At 48.2% G+C, this 16,472-nt stretch overlaps 2 protein-coding genes across 3 annotated transcripts; one reads left to right on the plus strand and one right to left on the minus strand.

The window, feature by feature from the left end:
* The first annotated feature begins 1,491 nt into the window (after nucleotides 1-1,491).
* On the plus strand, nucleotides 1,492-7,951 carry LOC147258101 (interferon gamma receptor 1-like). Its single transcript, XM_086212499.1, has 7 exons — nucleotides 1,492-1,845; nucleotides 4,326-4,443; nucleotides 4,619-4,791; nucleotides 4,909-5,057; nucleotides 5,753-5,918; nucleotides 6,080-6,198; nucleotides 6,281-7,951. Exons 1-7 carry the CDS (start codon nucleotides 1,782-1,784, stop codon nucleotides 6,575-6,577), a joined length of 1,086 nt encoding a protein of 361 aa, XP_086068625.1. The 5' UTR covers nucleotides 1,492-1,781; the 3' UTR covers nucleotides 6,578-7,951.
* Nucleotides 6,980-15,367, minus strand: LOC147258102 (protein LTV1 homolog). Of its 2 annotated transcripts, none has more exons than XM_086212498.1 (11): nucleotides 15,175-15,367; nucleotides 13,999-14,130; nucleotides 13,151-13,333; nucleotides 12,970-13,057; nucleotides 11,682-11,814; nucleotides 11,281-11,503; nucleotides 10,276-10,403; nucleotides 10,043-10,176; nucleotides 9,762-9,814; nucleotides 9,175-9,375; nucleotides 6,980-8,260 (listed from the first exon to the last, which is right to left on the minus strand). In XM_086212498.1, exons 1-11 carry the CDS (start codon nucleotides 15,175-15,177, stop codon nucleotides 8,147-8,149), a joined length of 1,392 nt encoding a protein of 463 aa, XP_086068624.1. In that variant the 5' UTR covers nucleotides 15,178-15,367; the 3' UTR covers nucleotides 6,980-8,146. The 2 variants fall into 2 exon arrangements, with proteins under 2 accessions (XP_086068624.1, XP_086068623.1); XM_086212497.1 differs by having other exon boundaries at nucleotides 6,989-8,260; nucleotides 13,145-13,333.
* Between the last annotated feature and the right edge of the window lie 1,105 nt (nucleotides 15,368-16,472).

Consider the following 16,472-nt stretch of genomic DNA (forward strand, 5'->3'; position numbering starts at 1 on the left):
AGCTGAGTGGACAGAAGTGCTCGTGCTGGTTCACAGCATATAGAGGTGAAGAGGAGGATCATGGGTACTGAGAGACCTGTCATGACACCGCTGAGGGTTAATCTGGTCGTACCAACTGACGCCGCACGGACGTCTCCACCAACTGGTTCTCAATCTTCTCTCCACCCCTCGTTTACATTTGCATCTCCAAACGTTCCCATCCTTTTTCCTTTTGGACTGCTGAATTATTGCTTTAGTTCCTGGAACTTCTTTGTCTTTTGCCTGTAGAAAAGATGTTGCACGTACCAAAGTACAAGAAATGATCATTTTTGAGGTATTAATACTGCATTAGCAAATCCATTTTACGCCACTATGCCAGAAGATAATCTTGAAATATTGTACTTCTGTAAAACATTCATTTGACAGCTTCAGCAAATTTAAGGGTTAAGAATTTGAAGGCACATTGTCACAGTGATGATGATGGACTCCAGATGTTGCTCACAGCAGAATCAGGTGGAATCATCCATGCACTTGAAGATTCTGAGACTGGAAATGAGACGCAGAGGAAACTGCTGCTTCTGCAGATTTTCAAAACATAAATGTTTCAACTTGTAGGAAAATGATCTTAACTATAAAGTGCGTTTACAAATCTAGAGGGTATAAACACCTTCACGCCACAGAACCACAGCCAGTTGCGCCATTGATATTTGGCATATTAGCAGTGATAATAAGAATGGTTTCATGAAGCAAGCCACGCCAGGTGTGAGCGCTCTGTCTGGGCTGCTCTTCTGACAGACAGAAGCTGGTTCCTGTCCAACGCTGCTGGGACTCAGCAAAAGACTGTGGCTGTAATCCCCTAAGAGGCTTTGCTGTCCTCTCTGAGCTGGACGCCAACGGCTGCAATAAACAAGCACATCGCAGCGAGACACAACTGGACACGACCGGACACAACTGGACACAACTGGATAGCTGCATGTTGTGCTTTAATCAGCTGGACTTGCAAAACTGGCAGCTTTGGTTTCAGTAGATGATGTGAACCTGTAACTGTCACTGCTGCTTTAATGCATCAGTCAAGAACAAACCATGGAAACACACACACACACACCTTCTTGGTTTGGTTCAAACAGAGTTGTCAAACAGGAATCAGACACTAACCTGCAGCATTTCATCTGCATGAAGTGAACACAACCAGTCTGGTTGGTTGGGATTCTGAGGACTACAGCAACACGCCATTTCCTGTTGTTACCATGTTATGACTGAACACGCCAAGCGCCTGCTCCTCCTTCAACAGGCACCGGGCCTCAGCTCTCCAAGTCACTGCAAATCATTTTGCTGTGATGAAGTTGAGTGCAAATGAACGTGCCAACACCAATCAGAGAGCAGAGATTCCACAGTTTCATTCTGATTGATGAGTCCGGGTCTTTCCGGGAGAACTATGAACGCCGCACCCACTGGCCGGTTGATAAGAACAGCCTGGACCTGTTGGACCTGGTCTTGCGTCCTCAGGAGGGTGGAAGTGTGAAACTTCGGACGCAGCATATGTTTCGAATCATTGGCAGTGACGTCATCCAGGTGTGTCTCGTGGGTTGGACAGGTTATTTTGATTACAGCTTCGATCGTGATCACACTCGCATGCGGTGCGTGTCTGTTGTCAGTTTTATGTTGGACGGAAGAACAGAGAGGGGCCCAGTGGCCGGAAGCTGCTCCCAACTTGGTCCCAGTGTTTGTCGCTTATATTTTGGCCCCTGGCTTTGGTGAGGACGAAGACCGGTCTGCCCTCTGTCGGCGGAAGGACTCGAACCATGCGGCGGCTGGATGGGGCGTTCACGGTTCTCCTGGTTATCGGTGCATTTTCTAACAAAACTGGTAGGTTTTGATGATTCAACATTAAAAATGAAACTCGCCATTTGAACTGCACAGAAGTATCAGAGTGTGTTTGTTGTGGCCTGGCGCCACTTCGTCACACCCGTCCTTCGACGTTACGCAGGTAAACAGGCGCATCAGGAAACTGCTGATCAGTCACGTTCACCAGGACTGACCGTTGAACGTTAAACCAGTAAAGCCACACCTGCCAAACAGCTCGTGTTTCTGGTCAGAAATAATTTGTCCTTCAGACTTCAGCAAATCAGATGTTTGCTGTAGAATAATGGTGTGTTCAGGAACAACTGGGAATTGGAAGTGTCTATCTTCACTGACTGAAATTTCATCAGAATAAGTTGTAGCAATTCTTGGCACAGAGTTATGGAAGTTTATCGATTCATCTCTGTGTGATGATTTTATTCTGCTACTCTGGCTTCTGAGTGAAACTTTAGGTTTTCTTTCATGGTGGAAGTCTTGGGTTGATGGACTATCAGAACTGGTCGCTGATGCTGACATCACTCACACATCTGCTGACTGAAAGGATCGGGCGCCAATCCACGTGTTCTAGAATATGAAAGAGTGGAAACGGGAAACACTGATCCATAGGTGATGAATCATAGCTGCGTTGAAATGTTCCACATTTGTGTCTATTTGTTTGCTCTCTTTAAGAACGAGTGATACCCTGGAGTCTTAAAATGTCAACACAAAAAAAATATCAACACAATCCACAACACTGACAACGCGAAAGGAAAAAACTGGTTCTGGTATCAGTACCAGAACTGAACAAACGTGGATCAATTTACTTTTGTCTTCTTTGTGTAGCTTCTGGCTAGCTAATGTTAGCTTCTGGCTAGCTAATGTTAGCTTCTGGCTAGCTAATGTTAGCTTCTGGCTAGCTAATGTTAGCTTCTGGCTAGCTAATGTTAGCTTCTGGCTAGCTGTATCTGACAGAGACAAGTTCATTGTCAAGCTTCATTTCATTTTCCTGGGCAGTCACCTTGTTGTTGTTGCTGGTGGTGTGAACGCACCACTTTACTACAGACCAGGTCCAACAGGTCCAGGCTGTTCTTATCAACCGGCCAGTGGGTGCGGTGTTCATAGTTCTCCCGGAAAGACCCGGACTCATCAATCAGAATGAAACTGTGGAATCTCTGCTCTCTGATTGGTGTTGGCACGTTCATTTGCACTCAACTTCATCACAGCAAAATGATTTGCAGTGACTTGGAGAGCTGAGGCCCGGTGCCTGTTGAAGGAGGAGCAGGCGCTTGGCGTGTTCAGTCATAACATGGTAACAACAGGAAATGGCGTGTTGCTGTAGTCCTCAGAATCCCAACCAACCAGACTGGTTGTGTTCACTTCATGCAGATGAAATGCTGCAGGTTAGTGTCTGATTCCTGTTTGACAACTCTGTTTGAACCAAACCAAGAAGGTGTGTGTGTGCGTGCGTGTGTGTGCGTGCATGCGTGTGCGTGTGCTTCAGCTCTGATGACATAACCATTTCTCAAGTGCTCTCCTGCTTCGTGGCTCTTGAAACAAAACAAAAAATGCAAACCGTTTGCAGGCTCGTCCACTCCTCAAGTCTCAGTGGCGATTTGATAGAAGAGAGGTGAGACATTCCTGCCAGGTGAGGCAGCGACAGTGAGCACATCCTCAGAACCAGTCAGACTCCTCCCGTGTTCCCGAGTGTGGTGGAGCAGCGCAGTAAAAACAACTACATGGCCTCTCTGAGTGACGTGTGTTGTCTGAGCCACCAACAGCTGCTGCTGATGGGACTCGTGGTATTTGAGGCAGTGTTCATTTTGACATCATAACTCTCATTCTTATTGTTTCACTGCTGGGAGGGAAGGTGGTCAACATCCAAGCAGACCTGACCTGATCCTGCTCCAGGGAGCAGAGTGAGGATGTGGACCTCAGGGAGGGAGGGACACCATGACTGGTGCAAGGAAACTCACACAAGTGTGAGTGGTTCTGCAAATTAACAAAATCAAAATCTCAATCTTCCATCTTCAGCCTTTAAATGGGCACATGAAATCTGATCCATCGACTCAGAAACTCCCTGAGAGAGTGACCACGAAGCCAACGATGGCGCTGAGCGAGGCTGGCACACGTCATGAGTTAGCAGGGCGAAGTCCAGCACAGGAGGAACGCCAGCAGGGATGAACTCTTCCTGGGGTTCCAGATGAAGGGACCCTCTCACCTCCATCGCTCCCTGCTGCTGGTCTCAAGCTTCGCCAGCATCGACAGATCCACCTGAGGGACCTACAACGGCAAAAAATGAATCAATGAAATAAATCTCGCAAAAGTTTAATCTGGTCATTGACTTCTGGAAGGTGACATGCTGATGTGGACGAACCGCCTCTGGACGCCATCGACTCCAGCGGTCTCTGGCTGGAGGGTTTAGGCTCTGAAGCAAAAACTAACTGGAAGCTTCACAACCTTCCACCCAACCGAACGCACAGTCACACTTTCTTTCTTCTTCCTTGCAGTTCCTCCTCCAACAAACATGACGGTGACGTGCTGCAACTTCTCGACCACGGTTCAGTGGGAATACAGCGACCAGGAGCCAGCAGCCAAATTCCTGGTTTACGTCGGAGGATCTGCTCGGTACAACCAGGCTTCTGTTTCATTAGATTCTGCAGCCTCAGAAGTACGGCTGTTAGGGCCAACTATCCTTGACCAGATCATGGCTCCTCCCCCTCAGTCTGGAGGGCACCTGCTTTTATTTGATCTATGAATCAACCTTCATGATGCTTCGTCTCTGTTCTGGTTTATGTCCAAGGGGGTACGAGACGACGGAGTGGCGGTACGATCTGAGCCAGCTCCTCTGGGACTCTCTGGAGAACATCCTGGACTCCCACTCAGTCACTGTGAGGGCCATGCAGGGGGGCCAGATGTCCGAAAACGTATCAGTGTCCTTCACCTTCAGCGCCTTGAAGACAACCCATGTCAAATGTGATTCTGAGCAGACGTACTTGTACTTCCCTGTAGATCAATCCGAGCCCACGTGATGCTGGAGCTGTGAGACAAGAGGACTTTGATTGTCGTTAATAAAGGTCCATTTCTTTGCAGGCATTTTAGAGCTCCCTCCTGTGGCTCTGAGGGAGGAGGACTCGGGGGCCATGGTGAGCTTCAAGAATCCCCTCAACTACTACAAAAAACTGAAGCAGGCCACTGGAATGAGCAACGCCCACTTTGGCTTCACTGTGTCTGTTGATGTTGTAAGTGCAGGGGTCACGTGATGAGAGGCCTGATCGATGAGGTCAAGTAAGAACCAAGTTTCCCTGAACTGTTGAGAGAGAACAAGACTTGTTGTGACAGATGTCCTTGAACGGTGCAGGCACACCTTCAGGATCCCCGCGGCGCCTTTCAGGACACCCATTCTCTGATGCAGCAATGATCAAGGAAACAAAGTGTGGCTGTGTGGCAGAAAAAGAAATTAACTACAAGAATCTGTCGAAGTGAAGTTGCCTCCGTTGAAACGTTCGCATTCTGAGATGAAAGTTCCGAGTTGGAGTGTGTAGTTGGCGGGGAACATTCTGGAAATGAAAGGGAATTGATTTAAAATTGGGTGCAATTGAGAGCAAGTGCCTTCCCCCTCTGGTGTAGAGGTCGAAACATTTGGATGCTGTGATCCACTCAGCTGCGTCTCTGAGATCAAAACCAACTCCAGCACTTCCAGTTTGGAGCTACCAAGAGTCCAGGTGTTAGTGGATCCCTGATTCTCCAGCTGGATCAAGGAGACCTGGATTCTACCAGACAACCTGGAGCGTTGGTGACCACATGATTCCAGACCGTTGAGCTGCCGTTAGCATCGGTCTCCATTAGCTTCAAGCTGCATATTAAGAGAAAAAAGCTGGCTGGCCTGAGCGTCTCTGCCCGTCATGATCCACTGCTGTCAATTTTCCATTTTCAGGAAGCTTTTCAAGGACACTGCCACTTGGAAACCTGCAAATGTGAGGTCACCTTCCCTGAAAACGTGGACAAGTGCATCACAAAGATGGAGGGAATTCTAAGGGACTCGATAGGTCGCTATGTAAAGCTCCAAATGACGGAGGACATCTGCCTCACTGAATCGTCCCGTGAGTCTGGTTGTGTTTCAGGAAGAATAAAATATTCTTGTCTTCAGAACTGATCAAAATCTAACCCTCCCACTCCCGACGCTGAAAGACTGTACAAACCATCCAGACCTGTGTAACCGATCTGAGATCAGGAGATGATGTCTTCCACCTCTTTGCCGCAGAGCTGCAAGTGATGCCCCTGGTTGTCCTGCTGTCCGTCCTCGTCATCACGTTGGTGTCCTTCATCGTCTATAAGGTGAAGGCCTGGACCGTGACGACTCCTGATCTCCCTCCCTCTCTGGTAAGGCGCCAGATTAGTGATCATGTTGCTATACTCGTATTTAACATCGCTGTCGTCATCCTGCTATGATGCTGTCCCACAGCTCGCGAGCCGCAGAAGGCAGGACCTGGGGGTCCATGTCCCATCTGTCAGAGACCTCAGTGCCCTGGATGTGGACGTGCCCCCCTCAGCGGGCTTGATAGCAGAGAAACACACTGCAGATGACGACTCCACAAACGACTCGGTGAATACAGAATGTGTCTCTCTTGGATCGGTGGAGGACGAGGGGGGGGGTCAGGCGAGGTCACCCTACGACTGCTCACACACGCTGGAGCTGGACATTGGAGACAGAGACATGGTGACGGTTTACACTGGGAAGGAAGTTGACTCAGGAAGATGAAGGCTCGCTCGCTGCTTGGTCTCAACTCTGCACTGCCGACCTCAAACCTTCCTCCCTTGACTGGAACCCTCCTCTTCCCCGTCCACACCCTACTGGACTGCATGCAACATGAGAATTCCTCTGAAAACATGGTGAATCATTGGAGTCCCTCCTGGACACTTTGGGGAAAAAATGACAAATGCTGAGCAAGAAGCATTTCCATCTGTGGAGCCACATTTATTCTTTTAATCACATCTTTGAGACCTGCTGGTGGTCACCGCGTGGACTCGAGCGGCGACCTCCAGGCTGCTGGGGAGGGTGTGGCCATTTGTGTGACACGTTCAAATGCGACCGAGCCGGTTCGCGGAGATCAGGCTGGGTCACAAAGCTGCCTCACATTTGTGGTTTTTGAATTCATAAAGTAGCTCAACTCCCCGCTGATCTCGAGGGTTCTAGAACATTCATGCTTGCAGAATGTCGGCAGCGCCTGGCAGCCACACACCTGCGAGCTGGACTTCAGCCGTGAGCCCGGCCGCCGTGGCTCCTCAGGACCCTTCAGGCAGTCATGAACGCCTGAGCCTGAAGAGCCTAACTTGTGAGTTTGTCTGTCTCTAGTTGTCAAACCCTGCAGAAAGTTCCGGTTTTATTTGATCATCTCACAGCAGTGACGCGTTCTTCTTGGAAAAGAAGTTCTTTAAATACTCAGTAAAAATACCCCAGTTTTCACAGGCTCAGGCTTGATTCTCTAATTTGACCGAAGGTGTGAATGTGAGTGTGAATGGTTGTTCGTCTCTGTGTGTTGGCCCTGAGATGGACTGGCGACCTGTCCAGGGTGAACATAGAGGCTGGGATAGGCTCCACCCCCCCGCGACCCTTACTAGTGAGGAATAAGCGGAAGACGACGATGGATGGATGCCCCTAGTGGACAGTCACTGACAGCAGAGTTACGGGGCTGGAAATTAGGGTTTCTTAAAATAGTGGCCTGTCACACAAAAACACAAAAAAATGGAGACAAAACATAAGGAGTTGATTTAGGCAAAAAAATTTACTGCTCAGGTGACCAAGTGAGTCTTTATCGAACAGCAAAGGTCGCTTGTGTTGAATCTGAATATCTGGATGGAAGACAACAAAGGCGTGTCTCATTTTTCTGGGCGTGTCCTCCCTCATCAGGATCAGGAGAACGTGAGTGACTCAGCTCTGACATCAGTCGCACAAGGAAAAAGAAATACTGAACACAAACTCAAACATTTGCTTTGTTGATTTTCCTGACGTGGTTCTCATGTGGGAGGAGCAGGTGGTCTGGGTTTAACAAACTTGGGTGCTGATGTTTTCATGTGGTGACCTGCACTGTGGATTCTTCTGAATAAAAGAATCTGATGTTCCACATTGAAAGAATATTTAATGGAGGAGGGAACTTTCACACCCTCTGATCTGATAACTTCAAATCCCAGAACCTCCACAGGTGCCGGTCCCCTGGTGCCGGTCCCCTGGTGCCGGTCCCCTGGTGTGTCCTCCCGTCACCTCCTTTACAGTCCACAGACGATGCCTTCAGCAGCCGGAAAGTGTGTGCAGCTGAAGCGTTGCCGTCGGTTACGACAGCTTCAGGCCCTGAACGTTTGTTCTCAGGCTCAACAGCTGCTTCTCCTGGCGGACTTTCTCCTGCTGGAACGCCATCTTGTTGGCTTTCTTCTCTGCTCTCCGCTCCTGTTCAAAGACAAAAGAGGGAATTATTCTCACCTTCCACCTCCTGATGTTCTTCTAGTGAACACCAGAACGCAGGTTGTGATGTTTCAAAGTTGCCGACTGCTCCGCGAAGCTTGGTGTGTGAATCTGGAGCTGATCTCAGGGCTGTTCCGGGTTCAGGCGCTTTTTTATCTGTACGTTTTTAACACTTAAATTTAACAGGACATTTTCATAACTTCGGATTCCATGTCAACATTTGTCAGCCTGTATTTCACAAAAAAAGACAAGCCTGGTAATTTTACATTTTAAATGAATCAGTGTTCACTAAGTATCGATGAAAACTCTGAGGCCTGGAAGTCTGAAGAACTTTCCTGGACTGCATGACGGCTGGCGGCCTGCTGAGGCTGCTCTGGTGACATCATATCCAGAGAATGGAAGACAATGTAGAACTAGGACTCTCTCCAGAAGCAGGACTGGAGAGCTGAGGCAATGCTAGACTTGTTTCTCTGTGGCACAGATGCTGTGCTCTAGCTGGACATGAACATAGTAATACTCATAATAATCCAGTTGGTGGCTGCGGGGACTAATAACCACGAGGACAGACTGATGGCTGATGGCGGCTGCTGATGTCAGTCGCGGCGTGGGTGGATGAACTAGCACAGGTTTGCTGCTCACGTCAGGTGAACTCTACTCTCACTGGGGTCGCTCTGTTTCCACCGGAACACGGTGCCACCACCCCAAACCGCTCATCTCCAGACGCGTCGTCTTCAGTGCCAGCTGGTCCAGTCGCTGACATTCAGATTACATCTGTAAACTCCTCACGCTACAAGAACATTTGAGGAGATAATCTGTTCAGGTCGGCCCGGAGTCGGGATCAGCCCCGCCACTGCCCGGTACTGGATTATGTGGTGCGTCGCTACGTTCAGACCTCTCACCTTACGCTCCTCCTTGATGGCCTGTTTCCTGGCTTTTCTCTCCTCCTTGCTCTCGTCCTTGTTGCGGGTCTGCGTGGCAGCACGAGGAAGATCCCAGTCATTGATCCTCGTCATGCGCTCAGCCTGCTTGGCGGTCGGGCCTCTGGTGGGGAGGACATCCAGAGGAATTCCCGTCTTACTGGACACACAGATCGGCTTCAGCTGAGGACCAAAGCCAGCATAGAACACGTCAGCCTCCAGCCCAGCACCGCAACACCCACTTAACCTGAGCGCCGTTCACAAGCACAGCGTCCTAGTGGTGGCTGGCCGATGTGGGCCGGACCACACAGACGCGTTCAAAGGGCTTCAGTCCACCTCAGAGCCCCCGTTACTGTGCTTTCAGGTTGTCCGTCCTCGTGCTCCATGTCTCTGAACACAAATTCACTGGGCTGACACAACAGCAAACTCCTGCGACTCTGTAGTTGTCGTTTATTCAGATTTCAATCATTTTTCCAGGTTCCTGTCAGAATATTTCTGTTGTACTTTGACTCAGTGGTTTCATCTTTATAATCAGGGAATCTTTCATCTGTTAAAAACCTGTTTCATACCTGGGGCGGCTCCTGGATCATTTTGGGTCTGTTGTAGATGTTGGAGTAGGTGCCTGCAGGAGACAAACATGGCGGCACAGGTTCATTCAACATGACAAACACATTGAAGACTTCACATCCAGTTGAACTCTTTCCAGTGACTTTGGAACAAATTCCTCTTATTCTTCTGATTGGGATGATTATCTGGGCTTTGTTACTGATGCAAACATGAACATCATCATCGTCAGTCCAGGAGAAGAAAGCTCGGGTAGCGAAGTTGACATCAGGTAACGGCGACTCACTGATGATGGTTTCACAGTCCCACTTCTCCTCCGGAGCTTTGATGACTAACATCTCCTCCTCCTCCTCCTCCTCCTCCTCTTCTTCTTTCAAAACAGGATTCACTTTTGGTCCCAAGTCATCAGGCCTCAGAGACCTGAGCCACAAACAAGAACATTCGTTCAAACATTTTCAACTCAATCCAAACCAACAATCGGATGTGTTTGTGAATGGGTTCCCCAGGAGAGCTGCTCACTCTTGTTCTTTCTGGGTGAAGTATTCTCTGATGACTTCCTCCAGACGAGCGCTGTCTGGTCCGATGAAGCCTTCCAGCTCAGCGTTGTCCAGAGCGCCTATTTCATCATCGTCAAACTGCTCGTAAAACTAAAACACAAACAATTTTGAAGGACATATAAGTGATACTTCACCTTTTTTTCCTTCCAAGTACTCACTAACTGTAGTCTTCAGCTTACTAAAGCCTGATTTATGCTTCTGCGTCGTGGCGACGCCGTACCTACGCCGTCAACGCAGACCCCTACGCCGTAGCCCGACGTGCACCTCCAAAAAATCCTGACTACGCGTCACGTCGACGCGTAGTGACGTGAACGTCACGCTCACACGACGTTTCCGGTTCAGCACAACAACACCGCCATTTTTAAAGTTTCTGTGGTGAGAGCAACACGCAAAAATAAAAATGGACCAAGCCGAAGAAAGAGTTATCGAGGAGGTTCGCAAGTATGACCACCTTTACAACTTCCATTGTTGTCTCTGTCTCTGACCCATGTGCTATGACCGGAAGAAAACTAAGGAATTCGACAAGAGTCCCCCAAAACCATACGAAGATAAAGCCACACCCCTCTAGTGGCTTGGCGGTGAATTACAGAGCAACGCGTTCCCTCGACGCAGAACTATAAATGCACAATGACGACGTAGGGGCTACGGCGTAGGTACGGCGTAGGTACGGCGTAGGTACGGCGTCGCCACGACGCAGAAGCATAAATCAGGCTTAAGGTGTTGTTCCCTCCTGGTCGCGTGACTCCAGAATGTGGGAGGAGCCAGCCACGTGTATTCAGCTACAAGCTTTAATGGTGGGGAACCAGAAACGTTCTGGTTCAATGGTCTCAAAGAAGTAACGCAGGAGCAAAAACCTTCTTTTTGTTTCGGTTTTCTCAAGTGTCACTTTGCACTGGTGCAGTTCTGCTGTGGGACTGTGACAGTGGGGGTGAAGGTGCTTCTAGAAAGGTCGCGCTGAAACAAAGACCTTTTCAAAGCGGTCGTCCAGCAGAGTGAGCTGCTCGTTCCTCCTCATCACGGACGACGTCAGCGAGTACTCGGTGAAACGACTCTTCGTCTCCTCATCCGGGAACAGAAACTCTCGAGGGCCGTCTCCACCCACGTCATCCTCCCCCGAGAATCCACCCTCAGAGTCAAAATCTCCTTCCTCATCTGTGTCTTCCGACTCGTCGTCCTCACTGTCGTCACAGCTGTCACATACACAGGAAGTTGATCACACGGCACGATCCTGTACATCATGAACTTCGTTGTCTACACGACGGAAACATTAATGAAACATTCGTGGAATCGCCACTTCGAAAGCGTTTTAAACATAACCCACACAAACCCTTTAAAGGATCTGAACCCATCAATAGTCTGTGTTCTTACTCCAGGTGAGCTGCTCTGCTCGCACTGTTGGCCTTGATGATGAAGTCATCGTCCAGGATGTTGTTGGGGTCGTCGTAGTCAAAGTCTTCATCGAGAGCAGCAACGATGTCAGGGTCCATGTCCAGACGAGGCCCTGTGGGACACACAACCAGTTCAGCCCCGCCATCAACACCGACAACATGAACAAGGGTGGGGGGCTTGTAAAAACTCCCCTTCGTGAAACATGACACAATAACTGGAGACCAGAAATATCGACTCCACACCTAAAACGTGGGAGCCTCACATGAAATGGTGAGTTCCAACTGTTCAGCAGCAGAGGGCGCTAGACGTCACAAACTGAAGCCAAGTACTCACTCGTAGGAGTCTGGAGCTCACAAACATGGCGTCACTTCTTTGAAAGTGGAAATGCACAAAGAGCAGGACAGGAAAATGGAGCTTGAAACCCAACATACAAACCCACTGTGACACGAGCAGCGCACCGCAAAGGTTCGACTTCGTTTACGATCCCTGATCCTCCGTCTGTGCTGTGTCCCGAATCGCATACTTCCATACTGCATACTTAACATTTTCCAACACAGTACACCAATCATACTATGTACTCAATCAGTCAGTGCTCGAGTTCTGTGGGTGCAGTGCTGTCGCGAATCGCATACCGCCGCACTCACCGGGAATGATGACGCAATGTCTTCTTCTACGCCGATTTGTGACCGGCTAGCACCGCGTCAGCTAATTATGGCACCTTTTGTCTGCACTCGTTTGTCGATTTTTGAAGTAAAACAGCAAAATGAACGGTCATCACGCGTTGTTACGTCACAATCGGCGAGTCCATACCAGTCAGTGTGGACCGACTCTCACCACAGCTGTCCGCCGCCATTTTTATTGATGAAATGAGTAGGGCAAGTGTCCACAGTCACATACTCAACATCTTGACCAATTGGAGTACAGCATCTGGGTACTTTTGCATACTCAGTTTTCGCATACAATCCATACTTTTTACAATTTTCAGTTGAGTACACTCAGAATTTTAAGTATGTAGTATGAAGGTATGTGATTTGGGACACAGCACTGGATTCTACCAGATTCTACCAGATCTTCACCTGAAGGGTTAGTAAACAGACATTCCTGGACAGTTTAGCTGCTGTTAGCATCAGCCTCCGTTAGCTTCAAGCTAAATACACGTGTCTGGTTCTTCCTGCACTCTGGAGTCACTCAGAAGAGAAGCAGGAGGGAGAAACATGTGAGTGAGCGGAAGACTCCTGTTAGTGAGGACTTGAAACAGGCTGCTCACCTGAGATGGGAGCTGCTTTATTCAGAAGTCCAACGTCCTCCTCAAACTCCGAGGCGAACACGGAGGACGGCAGGTTGATGTTTGCCGTCTGTCAACAGGAGACACGTTCTGGTTAAAAAAATCTAACAAATTGGAGGTGTTAAAAATGCATTGATTAAGTCAAATAGAAATGTACAGGTACAGCCTTTGTGTCCTCCTCCTCTTCATCATGAAGGCAAAAAGGTTGTGTGTCAGAGTGGGAGGGGCCAGCTGCAACCAACTCTGACTGGCCAGTGGCCTCCTTCAGGTGCTGCAGGTAGTCGTAGTCATCATCAAAGAACACGCCAAATTTCCTCTGCTCCTCGCGCCGCTTCTCTACCTCTACCTGCGAAATCACCAATCACACTTCATGAAGATGCTCGTCACGAAGAAGAAGAAGAAGAAGAAGAAGAAGAAGAAGAAGAAGAAGAAGAAGAAGAAGAAGAAGAAGAACTGGCGTTGAACAGGAATACAACGAAATTTCGTTTGGCAGTTTCTCTCTTTTAAGCAGCTGCATGGCACATTTATTAAAATGTGTTTAAAAAGAAGTAGCAAAAATAAAGTATCCTAAGTAAAGTGCAGTTGAAAATTATATCTTTAGATCTATAGATATAGATCTATCTACATCTATAGATCTAGATCTATAGATGTAGATAGATCTATATCTATAGATCTATATATATATATTTAATTTAATAAATTTACATATATAAAAATATGACATATAAAATATAAATAGTATATATAAACAAACAGCAGGTACACACAGCTCAGCATGATTTACATGCCAGTGTAGCGGTGGTGTGAAATGGATACAGGAAACTGGCCCTGGGGGAGCGAGTCACTCATTTCTCATACACGCAGTCTCACACCCCAAACAGCAATGGTGAGAATCTGCGGTGGTCCTCTTTAAAAAGTGAGGAGGTTCATGAATCACTGGAGCAAATTACAGTTCCACCTGTGAGTGGAAGTAACACACAAACATGCACTGAGACACGGCGTCGTCAGGACCTTGGTGGCGGGCAGCAGGACGTGCTGCGGCGCCGTCTCATCTGCAGCCAGTGGGTCCCTCTGACTCCTGTGGACCAGGTGAAAGGTCACAGCCTTCTTCTTTTCAATGAACGATTTCTTCTTCCGATGAGGCTGGAGGAGACAGAGACAGTTGATGGTGACACTCCTCGTCAGGTGACGGAGTCTCCGGCCGCTCCACTGGTGCTTCATTCACACAGGTGTTAAACTGTTTTAGCTTAACAGCAAATAGACTGAATGATGTCATTAAAAAACGTCACCGCAGTATTTAGAGTTTAACTTTTAAAGTTTTGGAAAACAGAGATGAACAGAAGCTCGTGCTGTTTTCAACCTCCAGATTAAAGACAACTGGCCAGAATCAGGAACTCCCAGCTGAGGTCTCCTGTCTGGCCTCTGAGCTTCAAGCACTGCGTCCACCGGTGTTGTCACAGCCAGCGGCATCACCCCGCGGATAATAACAAGAACATTCCAGCCAGGACGATACTGACTGCTTTATCATTGATGGTCAAAAAGCAAACATCTTTGTGATTTGGAGAACTGGCCTAAGTGGTCATTTATGAGACTGTGATGATGTCACTGCGGTTAAAATAAAAAACAAAAATAACATTTGTGATATTAGGAAGAAAAACCCCATTTCCTCCCACGGACACCGGAGTTGAATCAATGATCGAGGGTTACCCACAGGGCTGCTGATGGCAGTGACACACACACACACACACACACACACACACACACACACACACACACACACACACATCAATGTGGTGACATTAATAAAACCATTGATCAAAGCTTCTGCTATTTCCCACCACTCACGGTCCGTCCGTGTTTTGACCCAATGAACGGACAGTTCTTGAACCCTTGGATGTGTTAAGATCTCCGTGGGTCCTCCTCCGGCTCCGAGGCTCATATGCGGGTTCCAGGCTCGTTAAACCCAGGCGTGAGCGCTGGTCACTCCGCCAGATGAACCCGCACAACGACAACCATCCACCGCATTTCCGAGCTGGCAAGTTGAACAGGTTGAGTCCTGATCTTAAATGGTTCCAATCAAAACGAACACTCCCCTCGGCCTCGTGTTTACCTCTGTGAGTGACGTTTTTAGCTGCTGCTCGCTAACTAGCTAACCAGCTAACTGGCTCGCAAGGTCTTCAAACTCACCATTTCGTGTCGGAGAGTCGCTGGTGATTTTTCTGGTCTTGTTAGCACGAATCATCAAACTGCTCGCTACCGTGAGCTGCCGGCAAGACACGACTTTACAACCTCAGACGGATCAGAACTTCGGGGATGTTTGTCCACGCTGGTCCCTCCCGCCCCGCCACGCAACGGCCATTACTGGAAGAAACCATCTCACCTCACGATGGGGGGAACCAAAACCACATGTACGCGCTGACCGTGACAACCTGACGACACCAATAATCGCGGATGACGAACGTATTTTATGATTCATCTCTAATATGTGCACATGTTTGGACACTAACTCAGTAATTCTCTACATGGTTCGCCTCCCTCTCTGCTAACATATTTGGTATCGTCCCGGGACTTTTTCCTAACCAGCTTTATTAATAAAAACAATTTGTCATAAAAACATATGAAATGTAAATAATGAGACCATCCATCTTCTATCCTGTTGGGGGTCTGGAGCCTAACCCAGCAGCGACAGGCGGGGTCCGTTATCCAATCATCAAACTATAAATGTATCATTAATCATAGAATGTGATCGAAATGCTGAAATGTGATTAATTTAGATCTTTGAGACCTTTGTAATTTGTCCGTGTATAGTTTTGGGTTTCATCATTTCAGATAAATTAAAAAAAGTTCAAGTTTTCAAACATGGCAGATGTTTTCAGGTTAGTTAGGATCAGGTCTGATTTAGAAATCAGTTTCAAAACTTTTTTCAAATCAAATATCAACATTGGGGTGTGTTGTCACGTGGTGTGTTTCTGAATTTTAGGTCTGAATTGAGCTTTAAGTTCCAAAATGGCCAAATTTGTGATCATGCTTGATGAAGGGGCTTGGCTGTGACAGGTCGCGCCAGCTCTGGAGGGAGACTGGTGGGAGTGGGAGGTCGCCCCACTTTGTCAAGTTGCAGCTCACGAGTTGCATGTTTGTGTTGAACATTTATTCGCAGCTTCTGGCTGTTTGTGAGTGTACGCGTGTTGTTCGTCACTCTGCTCATCTCTCGACTTCGTCTTACAACTTGTGCTTATCTTTCTGCAGAAGAAGCCCTCCGTTATGTTCCCTCCCATCAGGCTGAGGGTCCTGGGAGGAGATCAGGCCGTTTGCTGGAGGCCCACCTTAATTATAAAAGAGATACTTTACTGTGATGCATTTACACCTGAGAGGACAAACCCTGAGTGGATTCGCTGGAGAGCTCTGATGGAGGACTTCCTCTTCAGCGGCCCACGTTCAGAACTACAGAGGCAGAGTTGACACTGTAGGGTTCATCTGCTTCACTG

The sequence above is a fragment of the Aulostomus chinensis genome, chromosome 8 (genome assembly GCF_037954235.1).
Source record: "Aulostomus chinensis isolate RoL2024-O1b breed Wild chromosome 8, RoL_Achi_v1.0, whole genome shotgun sequence".
NCBI lineage: Eukaryota > Metazoa > Chordata > Actinopteri > Syngnathiformes > Aulostomidae > Aulostomus > Aulostomus chinensis.

Bases quoted from the DNA above. Each gene is read 5' to 3' on its own strand.
- LOC147258101 (XM_086212499.1), top strand. From the start codon at position 1,782: ATGCGGCGGCTGGATGGGGCGTTCACGGTTCTCCTGGTTATCGGTGCA. The intron at 1,846-4,325 runs GTAGGTTTTGAT...TCTTCCTTGCAG, and splicing joins TGCATTTTCTAACAAAACTG to TTCCTCCTCCAACAAACATG. The intron at 5,058-5,752 runs GTAAGTGCAGGG...TTCCATTTTCAG, and splicing joins TCACTGTGTCTGTTGATGTT to GAAGCTTTTCAAGGACACTG.
- LOC147258102 (XM_086212497.1), bottom strand. The intron at 13,058-13,144 runs GTACATTTCTAT...TCCTGTTGACAG, and splicing joins AGGACACAAAGGCTGTACCT to ACGGCAAACATCAACCTGCC. The intron at 11,815-12,969 runs GTGAGCAGCCTG...TGTGTCCCACAG, and splicing joins TAAAGCAGCTCCCATCTCAG to GGCCTCGTCTGGACATGGAC.